Source organism: Microcaecilia unicolor, chromosome 4, assembly GCF_901765095.1.
Source record: "Microcaecilia unicolor chromosome 4, aMicUni1.1, whole genome shotgun sequence".
Classification (NCBI taxonomy): domain Eukaryota; kingdom Metazoa; phylum Chordata; class Amphibia; order Gymnophiona; family Siphonopidae; genus Microcaecilia; species Microcaecilia unicolor.
In genome coordinates, this window is record NC_044034.1 from 23961860 (window position 1) to 23984784 (window position 22925).

Consider the following 22925-nt stretch of genomic DNA (forward strand, 5'->3'; position numbering starts at 1 on the left):
TAAATTTTAAGGGGCTTCGATGTTAGCTTCAGAGCTTAGTACAAGACCGATACTGGGCAGACTTGTACGGTCTGTGCCCTGAGAAAGGCAAGGGCAAATCAAACTCGGTATCAGTGGCGTAGAAAGGTTGGCTGCCACCTGGGGCGGATCGCTGATGCGCACCCACCCCCCCCCCCGGCTGCAGCGATGTCCGTCCCCCCAGGGTGCAGAACGACACCCCCCCTCCCCGGTGCATCAAGCCCCTCCCCGGCGCAATGACACCCTCCTCCCCGTGTGCATCCTTGGCTGTTGGAGGGTGCAGAGAGCAGCTGTGCGCCTGTCGGCTCCACTGGCTCCCTGCTCCCTCTGCCCCAGAACAGGAAGTAACCTGTTCCGGGGCAGAGGGAGCAGGGAACCAGCGGAGCTGACAGGCGCGCGGCTGCTCTCTGCACCCTCCAGCAGCGTGCACCCGGGGCGGACTGCCCCCACTGCCCCGCCCTTCCTATGCCACTGCTCGGTGTACATATAAATGATCACATACCATGTAAAATGAGTTTATCTTGTTGGGCAGACTGGATGCACCATTCAGGTCTTTATCTGCCATCATTTACTTTGTTACTATGGATGCACTATGAAAACTTATTTTGTTCTTTCATCAACTGTTAGGACTACTGCAACCTGCTCTTTAGAGATGTCCCACTGAACTGTTTTTCTCTGCATCAGAATTTGGCAGCATGACTTGTTTCCATAAGATACTGCTGATGTGTAATGCCTCAAGTCATGGCAGCGTCCAGTCATATTGAGGAATTGTCATTAAAGATCTCCAGCCACCGACAGGCCAAACTGCTCATACTTGTTCCCATCTGCGTTACCAGTTCTAGACTCCCAGTTTCCTGCAGTGTGCTTGGAACGTCCTTCCTGAGCTGATAACGTCATGCCCACTGATCTTGCCTAAAATCCCACCTTTTCAAAATTTGCTTTAAACGTTAAACCTGACAATAGCCCTGTGTGGTAATGCGGTGAAGGGTGTGGCTTGGATCAGGCACAAAGTCAGTCAGACACACAGGGTTTTCAAGAAAAATGGAAAATGTTTTATTATTTTACCCAACGTGTGCATCCCTGTTACTTCATAGGTTTGAGTCCAGCACAGTTAGTCTCTGGTTCCTCAGCTATCACTGTCATTACTCTCTCTCTAAGGCTGACTCCCAGCCTAGCCCAACACAGTGTCCATTAACCCCTTCCTGGGTTCCCTCTGGACATGCATCAAAACAAGTACTTTGTTTTGTTACATTTGTACCCCGCGCTTTCCCACTCATGGCAGGCTCAATGCGGCTTACATGGGGCAATGGAGGGTTAAGTGACTTGCCCAGAGTCGCAAGGAGCTGCCTGTGCCTGAAGTGGGAATCGAACTCAGTTCCCCAGGACCAAAGTCCACCACCCTAACCACTAGGCCCTTTCTGCATAAAATTCAAGGTTCTCTTCCTACCTTGATAGTCTTCCCATATACACTTAGAGGGTTAAGCTTGAGCCCCACTGCATCCCTGATCCTCTCCTAAGGTACTGCAGCTTAGCTTAAAAATGGAGTCGTCTTCTCTCCTGGAGCTCCCTCCTGGAAACCTCTGTATTAGGACCTCCCTGATCTGTTCAGCCTCAGTTCTTTTAGCTTCCTCCGGGCCTGAGCCCCGCCCCTCTGACAAACTCAGGCTCAGCCTCAGCAGCCTAGCGCCACCTGCTGCAAGGTGGCTGAACTGGGTCAGCCTCAGCCTCCGCCTCAGCCTCAGCAGACTAGCACCATCTGCCGAAAGGGGGCTGAACTGCACCAGTGAGGGAGTGTTTCCTGCCTCTGCGTCACTCACTTCCTCACACCCTGTTGATTGTAACTGTTTTTTGTAATACATTTCTCAAAATTTATTAGTGCTGTAACTATTTCTTGATTAGGCCAGGAATGTTTATCGGTACTGTACTACTTATGTCTATTAGCGCTATAGAGAGAATAGCAATACATAAGTACATAAGTAATGCCACACTGGGAAAAGACCAAGGGTCCATCGAGCCCAGCATCCCGTCCACGACAGCGGCCAATCCAGGCCAAGGGCACCTGGCAAGCTTCCCAAACGTACAAACATCCTATACATGTTATTCCCGGAATTGTGGATTTTTGCCAAGTCCATTTAGTAGCGGTTTATGGACTTGTCCTTTAGGAAACCGTCTAACCCCTTTTTAAACTCTGCTAAGCTAACCGCCTTCACCACGTTCTCCGGCAATGAATTCCAGAGTTTAATAGGACCTTAAGGATAAGTTTAGGAAGCCTTAGGTTAGCCGCTGCACTCCTACGTGTGTTGCACTTTAGCATTCCAGGTATTTGTGGCCTGGATTGGCCACTGTTGGAAACAGGCTACTGGGCTTGATGGCCCTTTGGTCTGTCCCAGTGTGACAATACTTACGATGTCTTCTCCATGCACCTGGTGTTGATGTTCAAGTAGAGGTCGCCATGCTTCATGGCCCCTAATTTCTTCCACAACCTCAAAATACATCACGACCCCAGCACCAACTCTTCCTAGATCCTGAAAAATGATCTACATTGTTCATCCCGGTAATAAATGCTACCAGTCAGTTTTGCTTTGCTTTTGTGTCGGGGTTATGTCTCGGACTCTGGCAGCTGCTGTCCAAATCAATAAGTCTGATTGACTATTCCTTTCAAAAAGGTGAATTACTGACTCGGAGCAATTTTCATTGTCTCCAGAGAATTTGCTGGTGGGCAAGCTTATTTTCAGGGGGAAAATTTTGAGCTTTTCTTCACTGATGTAGCCTGTGTACACTAACGTGAGTTCATTTACACCTACATCGAAGCTGCATGTTAGGATTTGAACATGGAATCTCTGTTTACACTTTCACTCCCTCACCCTAATGCCAGCCCCCTTTTTCACGCAGGTAAAATGATGCATTTTCTGAAATGTTGGGGGTGGGAGTGGGGACGCTTCATATGTCTAAAAGGGTGTTTTATGCAGCTGAGCATATTTACCAACCTAAAAAGCTGATAATTGTGTGTCCTCTGTTTTTACAGCACAGTCAAAAAAGCACCACTGGGCTTTCAAGAAAGAGATAATATTTATCTATTATCTCATTTGTACCCCACAGTTTCCCAACAATGTCAGGCTCAATGTGGCTTACAATGCACCACAGAGGCAAGTGCCAATGTAGCAAAATGAAACTAATACAGCAAATCTACAAGTGATAATGGTGAAGAACAGGAATGGATGGGGATAGAGGGCAAGCTGGTAGGGAAGGGAATATGTCCAAATGTCTTCAGTTTGGTGTGCGTCCAGCAGTGGAGTCGCTGGGAGAGCCAGCAGGGTAGGCATTTCTGAATAATATGGTCTTCAGTGATTTCCGGAATGTTGGACGATCTGCAGTGGTTCTGATGGACCTTGGTAAAGAGTTCCAAAACTGAGTCCCAAGGAAAGAGAAGGAGGTAGCGTACGCAGTTTTGTACTTGACTCCAGTGCATTCGGATAGTGGGAGGGTAAGATATGAGCGGGCAAGATGGGACGCATTCCGGAGCGGTAAGGAGATGAGATCTATCATGTAGCCAGGTACTTCGCCGTAAAGTATTTGGTGTACTAGAGAGCAAAGTTTGAAGGTGATACGTTCTGTGACAGGGAGCCAATGTAACTTTTTTCGAAGGGGCGTGGCAGGTTCAAACTTAGAAGTACCACAAACCAATCTTGCCGCTGTGTTTTGGGCAGTCTGCAGCGTCTTATTGTGAAAAAGACCCGACACGAGCCGTGTTTCGGCGCACAAGCGCCTGCCTCAGGGGTCTAACATAAAAACACACAGAAATACAGTTAATAAATGTAATTATGGATTCAGATCGCACATAAATAAACATTCATACCATAAACTAATTAATGATTGGATTATAAAAAACAATATAAAATATAGTAAAATGAGATAAATGAGGAAATGCAATAAATGGCTGAAAGAAAGTATTAAAATGAAATGCAGAAATAAAATGAATGAGGAACAGAATTAAGTCAGTGATAATCAGGGAAAAGTTAAAAATAATATGTGCAATCATGCGCACTTAAAAAAAACTTTGTGTGCAAAAGCATCAAATCAGTTGTTCATAATGTGATATGGTGACCTATTGTGATCTAACTCACTTTCTCTGTAACCTAATGTGCAAAAACGTCAATTAAATGACTTGTGGTAAAACCTTTCTTCCCGAGATACATCTTCCGTACCCTGGTACAGTCAATGGTAATAAGTCATCTGGACTACTGCAATGCACTATACGCCAGTTGCAAAGAACAGACAATCAAAAAACTCCAAACTGCCCAGAATACGGCCGCCAGATTCATATTTGGAAAAAAACAAATATGAAAGCGCAAAACCCCTAAGAGAGAAACTACACTGGCTCCCACTTAAGGAACGCATTGCGTTCAAGATCTGCACGATTGTACACAAAATCATTCACGCAGACGCCCCAATCTACATGGTAAACCTCGTGGACCTACCTCCCAGAAACGCCACAAGATCATCCCGCAAATTTCTCAACCTGCACTACCCCAGCTGCAAAGGACTTAAATACAAGCTGATGCACGCCACCACCTTCTCTTACATGAGCACGCAGCTATGGAATGCACTACCTACAGACTTGAAAGCAATCAACGAAGCAACTATCTTTTGAAAATCTCTGAAGACATTCTTCTTCAACAAGGTCTACAATGAGAACCCATAACCTCACTAAGTCACTTCACTCTCTCCTTCTTCTCTCCTCCCTTCCGAATCGCTACATATTACTAACTGTATCTGATATCCTGATATGACAATATTATCAAACCTATGTAAGCCACATTGAGCCTGCAAATAGGTGGGGGAATGTGGGATACAAATGCAATAAATAAATAAATAAATCATTTCATGAGTGTTAAGAAACCATCATGTATTGAAATGCAAGGGAAAGAATTTTTAGCCATACGGAATTATATAGTTTCATTTTGCTTTTGCCGGTTTTAGAGGTGTTTATTTCCTCGATCATAAAAACAGGCTCTCATTTTTGGTGTTTTAACTGGAGCTGAACAGTCCACCTTCCAGAGGCCATTCATCAATTTTCACGTCTTCTAGAGGCGTGCAGTATGATAGACTGTGGTAGTCTCACCTCTGCTGACACCGTCTAGCTGCCGCTCCTATTGTACCCTGAGGAAGTGACAACGTAATGAGACTGAGAAATTAAAAATAAAAAAACAGTTTTAATGGCAGCGTTGCTGTGGAAACGTTATCTTCACAGCCGGTTCCACAGAGCAGAATGTATTCCTATTGAGAAAGGTTCCCTAACCTGTCCTGAGGGCTCAGCAGCCAGTTGGATTTTCAGGATATCTGCAATGGATAAACATGAGGTAGATTTATACCCTATGGGAAGGCAGTGCTGCTGTAGACGAAAGAGATACAACTCGATGTCTTGGGATCCAGATATTTTATTTGTGACATTTATATCCCACATTATCCCAAGCAAGTTTGAGTTCTTTGTGGCTTACAATAAACAGTATGTATAATTATTTATTTATTTATAGCATTTGCATCCCACATTTTCCCACCTATTTACATTTTCCGTAATGGTGATCACCAATTCCAGAAGAGAAATACATGTTTAAGGTGAAGGAGACAGAGAGGATTAAGTATACAGTTAAAGAAAGTACATTTTCATAATCAGAAATAAAAGATATTGGATTAACTTAAATCGTGATTAACCTAAAACAATCAGGAATATATATTTTTTTTGGTTACATTTGTACCCCGTGCTTTCCTACTCATGGCAGGCTCAATGCGGCTTACATGGGGCAATGGAGGGTTAAGTGACTTGCCCAGAGTCACAAGGAGCTGCCTGTGCCTGAAGTGGGAATCAAACTCAGTTCCCCAGGACCAAAGTCTACCACCCTAAGCACTAGGCTACTCCTCCACTGTTGCTACTATTTGAGATTCTACATGGAATGTTGCTATTCCACTAGTAACATTCCATGTAGAAGTCGGCCCTTGCAGATCACCAATGTGGCCGCGCAGGCTTCTGCTTCTGTGAGTCCGACATCCTGCACGTGCAGGACGTCAGACTCACAGAAGCAGAAGCCTGCGCAGCCTTCTACATGGAATGTTGCTAGTGGAATAGCAACATTCCATGTAGAATCTCCAATAGTAGCAACATTCCATGTAGAATCTCCAATAGTATCTATTTTATTTTTGTTACATTTGTACCCTGCGCTTTCCCACTTATGGCAGGCTCAATGCGGCTTAGATGGGGCAATGGAGGGTTAAGTGACTTGCCCAGAGTCACAAGGAGCTGCCTGTGCCTGAAGTGGGAATCGAACTCAGTTCCCCAGGACCAGAGTCCACCACCCTAACCACTAGGCCTCTCCTCCACTGCTCCTGCTATTGTATATGTTGTATAAGTGTCCGGTGAGGCCTCATTTGGAGTACTGCGTGCAGTTCTGGAGACCACCCCTACGGAAAGATATAAACAGGATGGAGTCGGTCCAGAGGGCGGCTACGAAATTAGTAAGCGGTCTTTAACGCAAAAATTATAGGGACAGGCTTATGAACCTCAACATGTATACGCTGGAAGAGAGGAGGGAGAGAGGAGACATGATAGAAACGTTTAAATATCTCAAGGGCATTTATGTACAGGAAGAGAGCCTTTTTCAACTGAAGGAGAGATCTGGAATGAGGGGGCATATGAGAAAGTTAAGAGGGAATAGGCTTGGGAGTAACCTAAGGAAGTATTATTTCACAGAAAGGGTGGTGGAGGCGTGGAATGGCCTCCCGGTGGAGGTGGTGGAGTCAAGGACTGTTACACAATTTTAAAAAGGCATGGGATAAAGATGTGGGATCACTTAGAAACATGAAGAATTAGGGGTTACAGAGGATGGGCAGACTGGAGGGGTCATATGGCCTTTATCTGCCATCATGTTTCTATGTTTGTAATTTAAAAAATATATATATATATATTTTTGCTGTGGGAGGCGTGTCTGGGGCGGAGAGTAGGGCATGCCTGTGCTAATCGGGTAGAACGGGCACATTACTCTACGCTCCCAATTAGCCCAAGAGAAGCGTGGGAGCCCTTACCGCCTCCTAAATATGTGACAGTAAGGGCTTCTGGCGGTAATGGCCACACACTGTTGAAATAAGTGCGTGGCCATTTTTAAAAAGAAAGCCAACCGCGGCTATTTTTCTGCTGTGCTAGAAGGTGGCCGGAGTGCGTGGCAAACTCTCGCGCAAACCGCAGTGCCGACCCTTTCTAGCATACCTTAGTGAAAGGACCCCTTAGAAAGGTGTTCAGTCCCGGGGTGAGGGTGGGGAGCTGTTTTTGTTTCACTGTCACTTGAGAAAGTCTTTGTGATGTCATTGTCAACCTTGAAAACAGTTGCTTTTGGCCGTCGGTCATTTCCTATTGAGCAGACGTGGCCTGTTGCCTTAAAAGAAAGTTATCAACATGGTCTACCATTAAGACTGTTATTTTACTGTTATCCTCGGTTATTATTAACTAGGTCTCACTGCATAAAATAGGACCTGTGCTCAGTGGCGATCCTAGGTTGGCTGCCACCCCCCCCCCCCCCCGGGTACAGCGGTGTCCGTCCCCCCAGGGTGCAGCACGACACCCCCCCCCCCCCAGCACAATGACACCCCCCCCCCGGTGCATCAAGACCCCCCCAAGCACAATGAGACCCCCCTCCCCCACGCATCAAGACCACCCCCCCCGGTGCATTCTTGGCTGCTGGAGGGTGCAGCCGCGCGCCTGTAACCTGTTCCGGGGCAGAGGGAGCAGGGAACCAGTGGAGCCGACAGGCACGCGGCTGCTCTCTGCACCTTCCAGCAGCCTGCACCCGGGGCGGACCGCCCCACCCTTCCTACGCCACTGCCTGTGCTAAAGTAGCACACGTTAGTGGTAAAATAACGCATCTTAACAGTACTTCCCCTCTCACTGTATTCCAATTCCCGAGCACTAATTAAAAACACAGGGCCCTGTTTACTAAGCTGTGCCAGAGGCGCGTGAATGTTTTTAGCGCGTTCTAAGCATTAGCGTGCACTAACTGTGTAGATGCCCATAATATTCCTATGGACGTCTACACAGTTAGTACGCATTAAAAACGCTACAGCACCTTAGTAAACAGAGCCCAAGTAACATAGAAGATGATAGCAAAGGACAGACTTGGCCCATGCAGTCTGCTCAGTTGTCCTCTTGTCTGGTTCTTTAATGCCTTGGATAGAAGAGCTTTATACATTTCCATGGAGTGGAGGAGGGGCATAAAGGTTAGAATAATGAGCTAAAGCCAAAATTCCTTCCTTTTCCCTTATAAATAAATACCAGATGCTTGCCGACCTCCTACCCCCACCTCGCAACTTCAACTCAAACCTGTTCCTGTGGAGTGGAGGAGTAGGCCTATAGGTTAGCACAGTGGCCTGAGAACCAGTTTGATTCTCATTGCAGCTCCTTGTGACCCTGAGTGAGTCACTTTACCCTCTATTGCCCCAGGTACAAAATAAGAACCTGTATATAATATGTAAACCAGTTTGACTGTAACCACAGAAAGGCGTGTGACACGTAAGCAGGCCAATGCTTCTCGCTGTAGCAGGAAAAGGCAAAACTACAGGTTCTAGGCATTGGGATCACTAGCTCGGAGTAGAGGGGCTGAGGAAAATCTGGGGCGGTACTTCCTTATTGGAAGGGGTTTGCAGCTGCCCTATGATAAGGGAAGGGAGTGTGTATGTCTTTGTATATGTCCCTTTAAAGACTGGGGGAGGGGAGTCCAGGGCAGACAGTTGGTGAACGTTTAAGTTGGTCTTCCCAGATCCACTCATGAGGCTTAATGCTCCAGTCACAGAGGAGGCCGGGGGGGGGGGGGGGGGGGGGAGGGAGGTTGGAGGACTAGGGTGGAGTGGGAGCAAAGTTGCCAGATGGGCGGTTTTCCCACCCAATTGGGCGGCTTTCCACAACCCGCTGCGGGAAGTTTTTGCCCGCTGCGGGTCGCGGTTTTTTGGCCGGTTTTTAATTTCGTTGGACGGGTTGTTTTTTCTCCGCCGGCTGTGGGTTTTCTCGCCCTGCGGGGGGGCATGGTTAAGACGTGTCAATGACGTGTTAATGATGTGTTAACGACGTCAGTGACGTGGGCGGAGTTGGTGACGTTTGGGGGGTGGTGGTGGTGGGGCGGAGCTGATGACGGCGGGGCGGGGGTTTGCGGTTTTAGGCGGGTTTTGAACTGGTTTGGGGTCGGAAAATTTATTTAAACCTGGCAACCCTGAGTGGGAGAAAGAAGTAGAGGAGTGGGGAGCAAACAGAAAGGGGAAAAGGATGCCCCTGAGCCCAAGGAGGTTGAAGAAAACATGAGACAGGATGATGTCAAAAAGTTGAAGCCAATTTGGTTAGTCCCTGTTTCCCATTCCCTGCACAGTCGTCATCTAGTACACTCAAAGCAAAGCAAGCAAACCTATGAACTGCTGCATCCACCTTGTCGTTCTTTATTGTTGGTAGCATTTTTATTTAATCTCATTTATATTTTCAAACATGCCAGCTTGTGCAGCATATGGATGTACACAGAGAAAGTATAATAACAGAATAACTTTTCATAGGTAGAGTAGTAATTTGTTTTCAATCGTAATCAGTGTGTCATTTGGAGGGGCTGGTTAAAGGGACACCCTAGCACTGTTATATTTGTGCAGAGATTTTTTTTTCTCCTGGTAAAGGGCCATTAAAACAGACAACATGTTATGAGAATCAGGTGCTCAGCATAGAGTTTCTGTCTTATTTATGACATTTATATCTCACATTAAACATGAATTAGGTTGAAACCTGGGAGCATTTAACATCTTTTTTTTTTTCCCTGTGCCTAGATCAAAAGAGAAAGATGGTTTGTAGCAGCTTGCTCCTTTTGTTTTGTGGAATGCAGTGGAATATTATAAAAATGCACTTAATATTGTTTATAAGAGAGATACAAAATAATGTCTGTAGCTGCGTCCTGGGTATAATGAGATGCTATTGGATTTTGTTGGCTGTGAAGCGACTGTTCAATTTATGCACGTGTTTAGTTGCCTTTTTTGATGTGCTGACATCAAGAAATTTGAAATGTTGAAGTTCCAAGGCTCCGTTGCTGTCAGCAAACATAGCTGATAGGACGTCCATTATATACACTGCTCGGTCTTACGTAACGTACATAAGCACCGCCATACTGGGAAAAGACCAAGGGTCCATCAAGCCCAGCATCCTGTCTCCGACAGTGGCCAATCCAGGCTTCAAGAACCCGGCAACCCCCCCCCCCCCCCCAAAAAAAAAAACCCCAACTTAATAATGTTCAATGGACTTTTCCCTCAGGAATCTGTCCAAACCCCCTTTAAATTCCGTAAGGCCAGCTTCTGTCACTACATTTTCCAGCAATGAGTTCCAGAGTCCAACTACACGCTGAGTAAAGAAAAACTTTCTCCTATTTGTTTTAAATGTACCATATTCTAGCTTCATCTTGTGTCCCATGGTTTTGTTGTTGTTTGAAAGTGTAAACAAATGCTTCACATATCTCCACCATACTGGGACAGACTAAATCCAGGTCACAAATACCTGGCAAGATCCCAAAAAAGTACAAAACATTTTAATACTGCTTATCCCAGAAATAAGCAGTGGATTTCCCCCAAGTTCATTTTAATAATGGTCTACGGTCTTTTCCTTTAGGAAGCTGTCCAAACCTTTTTTAAACCCCGATAAACTAACCGCCTTTACCACATTCTCTGGCAACGAATTCCAGGAGTGCAGATACGGCAAGTCTATGTTAGATTCAGTTTCTTAAAACTGGATTCCAGGGGTTTATAGTTTGCATTGACAGTTTGCTGATGATCTATGACTTATTGATTGGTAAACCTGAATATCAAATGAAATTCCTGTGTGCCTTTAAAGTTAGCCAAAATCATTTGGGTTTATTTTTTTTGAAACATTTGGTGTCTCGGGGGTAGTAACAACAACCCACCTGCTAGGCAGTTCATTGTTGCTTATAGAAAAATGCTTGTGGATAATGATCTGCAAGATATTCTCTGAGGTAATTGTCTGCCTCTGGAAACTGTTCCCATTTTAATTGGGTCAGGCAATTACATAACCAAAGTAACACCCTCAGCATCAGTCCTGAACAGTTCTATCAGTAGACACAGGAGCTCATTTTCAAGGCACTTAGACTTACAAAATTCTATAGATTACTATGGAACTTTGTAAGTCTAAGTGCTTTCAAAATATGCCTCACAGCAGGGGCATAGCTAGGTGAGGGCATGGGCCCCCGCAGATTTAGCCCTTGCCCCCCTGCTTTCACCCCTCCAGCCGCCGACCCTCCCCTGCCACATTTGACCCTCCCCCTGCCCCCGCCGTCAGGTACCTTTGACCCTCCTCCCCGCCCCCGCCGTCAGGTACCTTTGCTTGTGGGGGGTCCCCAACTCCCGCCAGCCGAAGTCCTCTTCAGCGCCAGTTTCCGGCGCGTTGCTGATCTGGATTCTGTTTCTGTGAGTCCTGACGTCTCAGGACTCACAGAAACAGAATCCAGATCAGCGAACGCGCCAGACTCAGAGACCGGCGCTGAAGGGACTTTGGCTGGTGGGGGTGGGGACCCCCGCCAGCAAAGGTACCTGGTGGTGGTGGTGGAGGGTTGGTGGCGGTGGCGGGAGGGGGGCGGTGCCAAGGGGGGGGGGAGTCAAAAGTGGCGGGGGTTGGTGGCACCGGGGGGGGGGGGCTAAAATGTGCCCCCCTTACTTCGGGCTCTGGACCCCCCTCCCGCCGAAGTCTGGCTACGCCCCTGCCTCACAGTCTCATTGATCTTGTTGAAAGTGTAAGACCAGACCATGATTACACCTATATCCCAAGACCTGGCCATGTGTTCAGAAAAAATTGTATATATTGCTGGATTTGTTGTTTTTAAGTTGCAAAACAGACCCCCGACACAATTAGAGGAACTAGATAAAGATCAGATCGCAGATATTCAAAAATTAGGAAAGAAAAAAGAGGTTCTGTTGATGGGAGATTTCAATCTGCCGGATGTAGATTGGAAGGTTCCGTCTGCCAAATCGGAAAGAAGTAGAGAGATCGTAGATGCTTTCCAAAGTGCTCTGCTCATACAAATGGTGAAGGAACCCACGAGGGAGGGAGCGACGCTGGATCTGGTGCTCACAAATGGGGATAGTGTATCAAATGTCCGAGTGGGTGCCCACCTGGGCGGCAGTGACCATCAAACAGTTTGGTTCGATATGACAGCTGAAGTGGAGGGCGGCCACTCAAAACTCAAAGTCTTAGATTTCAAGCGTGCTGATTTTAGTAAAATGGGGGAATACCTGAGGAAGGAGCTGATGGGCTGGGAGAACAAACAAGAAGTGGAAGGACAGTGGTCCAGGCTGAAAGAAGCTATAAATAGAGCCACAAGCATTTATGTAAGGAGAGTAAATAAAAGCAAGAGAAAAAGGAAACCGATATGGTTCTCCAAGCAAGTGGCCGAGAAAATAAAGGCTAAAGAGTTGGCGTTCCTGAAATACACCAAAACTCAAGAAGCCGAACACGGAGAGGAATACCAGAGGAAACTGAAAGAAGCCAAGAGAGAGATACGTCTGGCGAAAGCGCAAGCGGAAGAAAAAATGGCTAGAAATGTAAGGAGGGATGACAAAACTTTCTTCAGGTATATTAGTGAAAGGAGGAAGACAAATAAGGGAATTGTGAGACTGAAAGACGCAAACCGCTATGTAGATAATGATGAAGAAAAAGCAAATTTGCTAAATAGATACTTTTGTTCTGTATTCACAGAAGAAAATCCTGGAGAAGGACCGCGATGGACTGGCAAAAGTGCAAATGAAAATGGAGTAGATATAGCACCGTTCACGGAAAAGAGTGTGTATAAACAACTTGAAAAGCTAAAGGTGGACAAAGCCGTGGGACCGGACGGGATCCACCCCAGGATATTAAAGGAGCTCAGAGAGGTTCTGGCGGGTCCTCTTAAAGATTTGTTTAATAAATCATTGAAAACGGGAGAGGTTCCGTGGGATTGTAGAACGGCGGATGTGGTCCCTCTTCACAAAAGTAGTGATAGGGAAGAAGCTGGAAACTACAGTCCGGTAAGCCTCACTTCGGTTATTGGAAAAGTAATGGAAGGGATGCTGAAAGAAAGGATAGTGAATTTCCTGGAAGCCAATAAGTTGCAAGACCCGAGACAACATGGTTTTACGAAAGGGAAATCGTGCCAAACGAATCTCATTGAATTCTTTGACTGGGTAACTGGAGAATTAAATCAGGGATGTGATATAGACGTAATCTACCTGGATTTCAGCAAGGCTTTTGACACGGTTCCCCACAGGAGGCTCTTGAACAAACTGGACGAGCTGAAGATAGGACCCGAAGTGGTGAACTGGATTAGGAACTGGTTGACGGACAGACGCTAGAGGGTGGTGGTAAATGGAATTCACTCAGAGGAGGGAAAGGTGAGTAGTGGAGTGCCTCAGGGATCGGTGCTGGGACGGTGGATGCTTGGAATGCCCTCCCGCGGGAGGTGGTGGAGAGGAAAACAGTAACAGAATTCAAAGATGCGTGGGATAAACATAAAGGAATCCTGTTCTGAGGGAATGGATCCTCAGAAGCTTAGCTGAGATTAGGTGGCAGAGCCGGTGGTGGGAGGTGGGGCTGGTGGTTGGGAGGCTGGGATAGTGCTGGGCAGACTTACACGGTCTGTGCCAGAGCCGGTGGTGGGAGGTGGGACTGGTGGTTGGGAGGCGGGGATAGTGCTGGGCAGACTTATACGGTATGTGCCAGAGCCGGTGGTGGGAGGCGGGACTGGTGGTTGGGAGGCGGGGATAGTGCTGGGCAGACTTATACGGTCTGTGCCCTGAAGAGGACAGGTACAAATCAAAGTAGGGTATACAGAAAAAGTAGCACATATGAGTTTATCTTGTTGGGCATACTAGATGGACCATGCAGGTCTTTTTCTGCCGTCATCTACTATGTTACTATGTAAACATCTCTACGTTGTAAGCCCTGCATAAACGCTTTGAGTGATGGTAGTGGCAGTGAACTGTGTTCCTTGATAGCACAGAATAGTAAAGGTGGCCTTATTTATCTCTCAACAGATGTTATTGAAATTTGTATGAAGTGTGTGAAATTTTCTAAATTGCTGTTTCCAATCCAGCTAGCCCAGTAGTTTCCCTTTCTCGAGGTTCTTGTTTTGAAATACTGCAGTGTTAGGTCTGTTTGAGAAGCTTGTTAACAATCTTCCCAGTTTTGACAGGTCACATGTATGAATATGATCCAGTAGGAAATCGTGTGCTTTTGTTAATTAAAGCTGTGGCAGAAACATATTTGAAAGTCTGATTTTATTATGCAAGCAAACAATACTACTACTACTATTTAGCATTTCTATAGCGCTACAAGGCGTACGCAGTGCTGCACAAACATAGAAGAAAGACAGTCCCTGCTCAAAGAGCTTACAATCTAATAGACAAAAATAATAAAGTAAGCAAATCAATTAATGTGTAGTTTACACGTTTGTTAATACTCTCTTTTGAGTCTAGGTGTTAGGTGATGCAGCGATACAGTCTTAAATGCTAAAGTCACACTTATCTGTGATGACGCTATATCGGCAGACTAGCGAATCGGAGACCAGCGTCATCACAGATAAGTGTGACTTTAGCATTTAAGACTGTATTGCTGCATCACCTAACACCTAGACTCAAAAGAGAGTATTAACAAACGTGTAAACACCAAGTGAAATTAGATCACTCCTTCGGTAAACAACCAAATAAATTAAGAAATTTCAATTAAGCTTCAATAACAAGTTAAATCAACAAGTTTTGCTTGAGACTTAAAATGCTGGAAGGAGGGGGGTCAATCTATGATTATAAGTGTCACGTAATTAGGGTTCACCTACATTGGTGCTAAGAATTACCCTAGTGACTGTACGAGACTTTCCCTGATCACGCTTGTCTTGATTAACTCTCTAGTTCATCTCTACTATTTTTTGGTATTGTAGACGACATAGTAGAGTCTGGCCCGAGATTTTTGACAGTATCCCAGAAATAAGCAGTGGATTTTCCCCAAGCCCATTTTAATAATGGTCTATGGATTTTTCCTTTAGGAAGCTGTCCAAACCTTTTAAAAACTCTGCTAAGCTAACCACCTTTACCGCGTTTACCACATTCTCTGCCAACGAATTCCAGAGTTTAATTACACATTGAGTGAAGAAAAAGTTTCTCCGATTCGTTTTAAATTTACTACTTTGTAGCTTCATTGCATGCCCCCTAGTCCTAGTATTTTTGGAAAGAGTAAACCAGCGATTCACGTCTACCCGTTCCACTCCACTCATTATCTTATAGACCTCTATCATATCTCCCCTCAGTCGTCTTTTCTCCAAGCTGAAGAGCCCTAGCCACTTCTAATATCCAGCCTTCCTCATACATATCTATATAACAAGCAATTCTCCTCGCCGAAGAATCATGATTATATGCAAAAAGAACTAGAAAAATGACCTAGGACCTGGCGATAGTAAATGGGTGAAAAGTCCACTCAAGGGTTTCAAGCTTGTTTGGTGGATTTTAGTTTCGGTGCCACATCAAAGTAATTCACTCTTAGCCAGTGCTTTTGTAAATCTTAACTCAACATTTGCTTGAAATATAGCCTCCAATCCTTCCAATTTACTAAAACCAATGCAATTGAGGGGTCCACCTCATCAATGTTTATCTTGTTTATACTTAACGGGTTTTTTTAAATGTTTTTTTATGTTTTATTTTTTTTTTAATGGTACTGGTTGTTATGAAGGAACTATGCTCTCTTCTTTTCTGTTTTTGGTCAGTACTGTTATGTTGGAACACAGGCAGTTGAACTTTATCTGCAGGTATTTGTTGGCACCGATTATAATTACTGTATGCTTTTGTCAAGGGGAAGTTTCAATTCCCTATACAGATGTTCCTTTCTTTAATTTAATAGCAGCTGAGAAGTGGGAGTGGAGGAGTAGCCTAGTGGTTAGGGTGGTGGACTTTGGTCCTGGGGAACTGAGGTCGATTCCCACTTCAGGCACAGGCAGCTCCTTGTGACTCTGGGCAAGTCACTTAACCCTCCATTGCCCCATGTAAGCCGCATTGAGCCTGCCATGAGTGGGAAAGCGCAGGGTACAAATGTAACAAAAATAAAATAAATACTATTGGAGATTCTACATGGAATGTTGCTACTATTAGAGATTCTACATGGAATGTTGCTATTCCACTAGCAACATTCCATGTAGAAGGCTGCGCGGGCTTCTGTTTCTGTGAGTCTGACGTCCTGCACGTACGTGCAGGACGTCAGACTCACAGAAGCAGAAGCCTGCGCGGCCACATTGGTGATCTGCAAGGGCTGACTTCTACATGGAATGTTGCTAGTGGAATAGCAACATTCCGTGTAGAATCTCAAATAGTAGCAACAGTGGAGGAGTGGCCTAGTGGTTAGGGTGGTAGACTTTGGTCCTGAGGAACTGAGTTTGATTCCCACTTCAGGCACAGGCAGCTCCTTGTGACTTTGGGCAAGTCACTTAACCCTCCATTGCCACATTGAGCCTGCCATGAGTGGGAAAGCGCGAGGTACAAATGTAACAAAAAAAAGTGTCTTTTTTGGTAATCCTTTCATCCTTGTTACTTCCTCAGGATTTTATATAACAGAACGGGATATTGGAGTGACTGGTCCATTCCAATTCTTGTAACAACCGCTGCTGGCTTCACCTACATTGCTGCACTAATGGTAAGTATATTCAGAGAATGAAAAGGATAACGTCCGTGTTCGCATACTTTAGCGCAGGTGGAAGCTACCAGGGCTTGTAAGGGGTTCACAAGTTTAAGCATTGAGGTTTTGAAGAGCTTCTGGCATATTTCTCTTAATAGCCCCATCTTAAATGATGAAAGAAGAGCCAAGACAAGTACTGATGCCAACACATAGGCCTCTTTCAAATGTGGGGGGGGGGGGGGGGGGGGGACACAGAATATATTTGAATTCCAATGTTTTCCAATTCGGAGCCTTCATTATTTATATCCCGCACCATCCTAATGTACTCGGCGGCTCACAAATGAAGATTCATGATGAGAATACATAACTAAAACATACATGACACAAAATAATTAAAATTATGCTCCAAAATCAAATGAATAGATCTCCTTGTAAATCCCTCAGATTGGTTATTCATAGAGCTTCAGTGCTCCTTAGAAAGAGACTCTGAACATGATATTCACCAAAATCTTGCCAGAATAATATTTTCATTTCTGTTTTAAATAAATCCACCTCCTTCGTTCACAAATTCAGTGGAAAGCCATTCCACAACTTGGGTCCAATTACTTCGAAAATCACAGAATGACATTCCTCCAATCCGATTACCTTGAAAGAGGGAATCTTAACGGCTTGGATGTCTACCTTACTGAGGGGCTCTTTTAATTAAGCCACGTAAGCGACTATGCGTGCCCGCCCAACGCACGCCAGAATGGAGTTACCACCTGGCTTACCGCATGGCTCTTGTGGTAATTTCATTTTTGGCACGCGTCCGATATGCGCGTCCGAAAAGTAATTTTTATTTTTGGACGCGTGTATCAGACATGCGCCAAATGGCATTTGACGCGTGTAGGTTATTACCGCTCACTTACCCCGTGAGCCTTTACCACTAGGTCAGTAGCTGGCGGTAAGGTCTCAGACCCAAAATGGACGCGCGGCAATTTTCATTTTGCTGCACGGCCATTTTCAGCAAAAATTTTAAAAAGGCATTTTCTTTTACAGGTGCGCTGAAAAACGATTCTGCGCGCGCCCGAAACACACATCTACGCTACTGCCGGCCATTTTTCAGCGTGCCTTTGTAAAAGGACCCCTTCATGTTTTGCTTAGCTTTACACAGGGAGAGTGTTATTTTCAGCAGGCTGAGAGCGTCTTTTACTAAGGCGCACTCACGTTCTTAGCCCGCACTAAACGTTAAGAGACGCCCGTAGGAATGCATTGGCATCTATAGCGTTTAGCGCGACCACAGTTTTAGCGTACGCCGAAAACATGAGCGCGTCTTAGTAAAAGACCCTCTCAATTTGCTTAGGATAAACCCTGCTATTGAAATTTAAGTTCTAGTGTTGATATTAAATCTACAAGGCAGAAGAGCTTCAGTGAGTGTTTGCTCCTGGGATAAGAGTTTCAGTCTTTGGTGCGATGCAGCTGTGTTCCGATGCCAACCTGTGCGCCGATGAGCTCTTAATGGCGACATGCTTGACTAGGCCGAGATCTGCTGACTGTAATTTTTGTCTGCTTCTTTTTGCAGATACTAGCACTTTGCCACATAGCTGTGAGACAGCAACTGAATCTACACTGGCTCCACAAGGTAATTGTCGTAGCCTAGACAGAACCCACAGGGTAATCGAGCAGAGATGAAAATGCCGTAGTCGGTACTGCTTGCGACAGGCACAAACTGGGGGAAGTAGAACTCAGCCAGAAGCATTGGTTAGAGGGTTTGGCAGCCAAGTTTAGGGACATTGCTGCCTTTTGCAGAGGGAGCTGTGGGTCACGCTGCTTTTGTAACCTTGGGGTTTTAGGGTCCCTGAAGTGCTTCAGCACCTTCGCTGCAAGGGGGCCCCCCCTCTCAGCGTTCTTCTCCCCTCAACAGCTGGCTAACTTCATATGGGAAATGGTGCTGCTGCATGTTACTTTGGTATCTGTTCTCATGTTTTGGACACGCTGCTTAATGAGTATCACGTATGAACCTTGGTTATGTTCCCACTTACAGTAGTGATGTGACTGTGCGGTGGTATTCTTGTCTAACATTTGTTCCAGATGGGATTTATTGCATCTTCTCTGAGCAATATCCATGCGGCGAAAATGCATTTTTAAATTTTGCCTTACAATTCCCTCATTTTGGCTTCAGCACTGTGAGTTTTCATTCACAACTACCCTGGGGGTCCCCCCCCCCCCTTTTTCTTCAAATCATCTGTCTCCAAACTCAGCTCAGCCACCATACACGGCTACTTCCCACAGAGCCTGGCTAATGTGGACCCCAAGTGTGACCACTAGACCAGTGGTTCTCAAACTTGTCCTGGGAGACCATCAGCCAGTCGGGTTTTCAGGAGATCCCTATGACTATGTATGATAGAGATTTGCCTATAATGGAGGTGTTGTAGCGCCGGTGTGTATCCGGCAGTAATTGGATAGTGCCGCATGCTGCTAGGTTAGCGCAGGAGCCCTTACTGCCATCTCACTGGGTGGCGGTAAGTACCTCTCCCCCCCCCCCCCCCCCCCCCGAAATAGCTAAGGCCATTTCTTTAAGAAAAGGGAAACCTACCTTTTACCCGCTGCAGTATAGGGGGGCCTCGGCGTACGTCAGAAACATGCACCGATGCCAGCGCAGGCCCCCTTTTGCCACAGCTTCATAAAAGGACCCCTTAAAGTCTAAAACTTGTATGCATACAGCAGTGTAGACACCATGCATGTGTCCAGCAGGGGCGTAGCTACGTGGGGCCACAGGGGCCTGGACCCCCGTAGATTTGGCCCTGGACTCCCCTGCCGACGACCCTCTCGACCTCCCGCCACCAACCCACTGTCAACCCACCATCGCCGTCTGCTACCTTGGCTGGCGGGAGGGTCCCCCGCCAGCAAAGGCATGCGACGGTGGGGGAGGGTTGGCGGTGGGAGGGGGGTCGAGAGGGTCATCAGCGGGGGGGGGGGGGTCAAAGTTGGTGGTGGTGGTGGCGGCAGCGGGGGGCGGGGGCTAAAATGTGCCCCCTCACCTCGGGCTGTGGACCCCCCTCCCGCCGAAGTCTGGCTACATCCCTGGTGTCCAGTATTCACAGTTGGGTTATTGTGTTAATGTTCTTGCTTTGCCTCGCTCAGACTGTTTTGCCCCTGAGCCGATAAAGCTAAGTTTTCATTGAATTTTTAATGACCAAAATTATAATCTTGTTGAAAAGTTCAAAACATATAAGACAATATAGAAAATTTAAAATAATACGGACCGATGACAATCTATGTGCTTGATTCTCAGCGCTTGAAAATTGTTTGGCTTTGTGCTGTGCTACTGAGGCCTGTGTAGGGGTTTCTTTACAGCTGTTTGGCGAAACATTGATCGTGGACTCTGGCTTATTATATATTGATTTTGAACTTGCTGAAAAAAATTGGCACTCATCGCTATTCTATAATGGGCAGTCAAAGAAGAGCGCCCATGATGGAATAGCATTGAGTGACAATTTTGGTGTTCAATTTAGGCACACATCCCTGGTATTCTGTAACACTGCACACAAATTTTAGGAATGCCCCTAACCTGCCTTAGCTCCTCCTATGGCCAGACCCCCGTTGGATTGCACGCCATAGTATTCCGGCACACATTGTTATAGAATAGCGCATAAGCAGATGTGTGCGCAATTCCAAACCAGCGCCGATTAGTACCCAAATATTGGCATTAATTGAATTCTGAGCCAATTTAGTTGGGTGCACATCTTGAATCAGCGCCATATATAGAATCTAGGGGATACTTCTCAATTTCATACACACAGAGACCCCGGGCGAGAATTATGGGAGTGGCCCTGGGAAAACCTCAGCTAGGCAAGGTGTATAAACGTGAAAATAAATGTTTTATTCACCTGAGCCCTGGGACCTGTTACCTCACAGGCCAGGAACCTCAGATGCAACTGTATACCTGGGTTAGTAACAGTCTTTTGAGTAGGCCTCTGGCTAGCAGGCCAAGCAGTCTGTAGCTGGTGGGGCTGCCCCTCTCCAAACACAGCCTGTAAATTCTCCGGTCATCTGAGACTCCGGTCTGGCCCCTCAGCAAGGCTTACAAGTCTTAACAAGAAGCAAAAGTTGGCCTTCCTCAGCTAGCTTACAGCAGCTAAACGTATTCTGTAAAGGCATAGACTTGAGCTTCAGTTCTTCCTTCCCTGGGCCTCCTTAACTGTAGCCAGCTTGGCCCTGTGTTTTAAACTTCCAGGTATTGACTCCACCCCTCCCGGCTCACTTCTTCCTGGGGCGGGATCAGTGCTTTTAAGGTGGCCCAAGCTAGTTAGAGATGGACTTTTCTTAAGGGTGAGAGACGGTGTTCTATAAACCCCGTCTCAAGCAGGTATACATTTATTCAGGTAGTTTTGGTGGGGTGTTTCAATGCACCTTTTCCTTGGAAAATCTGTGTAACTTCTGTACATATTGGCTGCATAACTTCGGTAGGTTTGCTACAAAATTATCCTCTTCACGAATAGCGTCATCGGTAAACACAGTAGCCTAGAAAACAATTCCCATTGCTGCATTGATTTGTCTTAGCAGGGGGAAATCATATAATCAGTTTCTTTGATCTTATTATTAGAGGATTAGATCCAGGGCACGTGCTGCATGCGGTTTGCCTGCATTTCGGCAGACCTTTTGAAGCAGTCTTGGGTTGTCTGACCGGGTTAGACACTGGCTGAGTGAAAGACAGCAGAGCGTAATGATAAATGGGATTCATGCTGAGGAGAGAAAGGTGATGACTGAAATGTCTCGGTGATCTGCCCCGAGGCCAGTCTTGTCAAATATCTTTGAGTGACATTGCCAAGGGATTAGGAGGAAAATATTTTTCTTTTTGCCCATTATTTTTGCAATTCAACAAAGCCTGAAAGAGTAATTGACTGCTTGCAATCCGTCACGGTCTCAGGCTCTAAACAAACAGGCACGGACTCTGGAACAACACGAGCCCTTGGCCTACTGTCGTCGAGGGGCAGCAGGAGGCAAAAACCCCCAACCAAGACTGTACTAACAAGCAAGAATGGAGGTGAAGCTGTAGGCAGGCAGTGCTGGAACAGACAGGACTGGAACAACAGGACTGGAGGTGAAGCTGTAGGCAGGCAGTGCTGGAACAGACAGGACTGGAACAACAGAACTGGAGCTGAAGCTGTAGGCAGGCAGTGCTGGAACAGACAGGACTGGAACAGCAGGACTGGAGCTGAAGCTGTAGGCAGGCAATGCTGGAACAGTCAAGACTGGAACAACAGGACTGGAGGTGAAGCTGTAGGCAGGCAGTGCAGGAACAGACAGGACTGGAACAACAGGACTGGAGGTGAAGCTGTAGGCAGGCAGTGCTGGAACAGACAGGACTGGAACAACAGGACTGGAGCTGAAGCTGTAGGCAGGCAGTGCTGGAACAGACAGGACTGGAACAACAGGACTGAAGCTGTAGGCAGGCAGGGCTGGAACAGGTAAGACTGGAACAACAGGTCTGGAGCTGAAGCTGTAGGCAGGCAGGGCTGGAACAGACAAGACTGGAACAGCAGGACTGGAGCTGAAGCTGTAGGCAGGCAATGCTGGAACAGTCAAGACTGGAACAACAGGACTGGAGCTGAAGGTAGAGGGGACTAGAGCAAGCAAGGCAGACTAGGCAGAACACAAAGCTGACCCACACAGACAAACAACAGAACTAAGGCCGAAGGCTGACCCTAGTACACAAACAAACAGAGAAGAACAGAAACAGAAGTGCACACAGGCACCCTAAACAAGAAATCAAGACAGAAGTGCCCACGGGCACACAGACTATGAACAAGGCAGAAGTGCTTCACTGCACACGGACTAACCTGGAGACCTTTGGCATTGCAAAGGCCCTGAATGAAAGTCAACCACTTCCATATAAAGGCCCTCACTAATAGGGCCTCACTAACACTACAGGACAGAGGCAGGAAACACACTGAACACCAAAGTGAGGCTTGAAACACACAGGAAGTGGAAACACTACAGGAAAGAAACAATAATGCAAGGTGAAAGAACAGACAGGAGCCAGCTCAGAAGCTGACCATCGGGAAATGAGGCGAGTCAAAAGAGGGGTCACGACCACAGTCGTGACACCAGCTAAGTTTCAGTACAAAAAAACTAGAGAGTAGGGAATCTTGGACACCTGGTACACAATAACTAGGGGATTATATTCACTGATTTCAATGTGATGAGGTGGTGGCCAGAGCTAAGT

The 22925-nt window shown here is 46.3% G+C and overlaps 1 protein-coding gene across 3 annotated transcripts in view; it reads left to right on the top strand.

Annotated features, from left to right (window-relative positions):
* GDPD5 (glycerophosphodiester phosphodiesterase domain containing 5) overlaps window positions 1–22925 on the top strand; it is a 441045-nt gene that overhangs the window by 296415 nt on the left and 121705 nt on the right. For all 3 annotated transcript variants that reach the window (XM_030200038.1, XM_030200040.1, XM_030200039.1), the window contains 2 exons: window positions 16642–16735; window positions 18279–18338. In XM_030200038.1, coding sequence (XP_030055898.1) covers window positions 16642–16735; window positions 18279–18338 — 154 coding nt within the window. The remainder of the gene's footprint in view (window positions 1–16641; window positions 16736–18278; window positions 18339–22925) is intronic.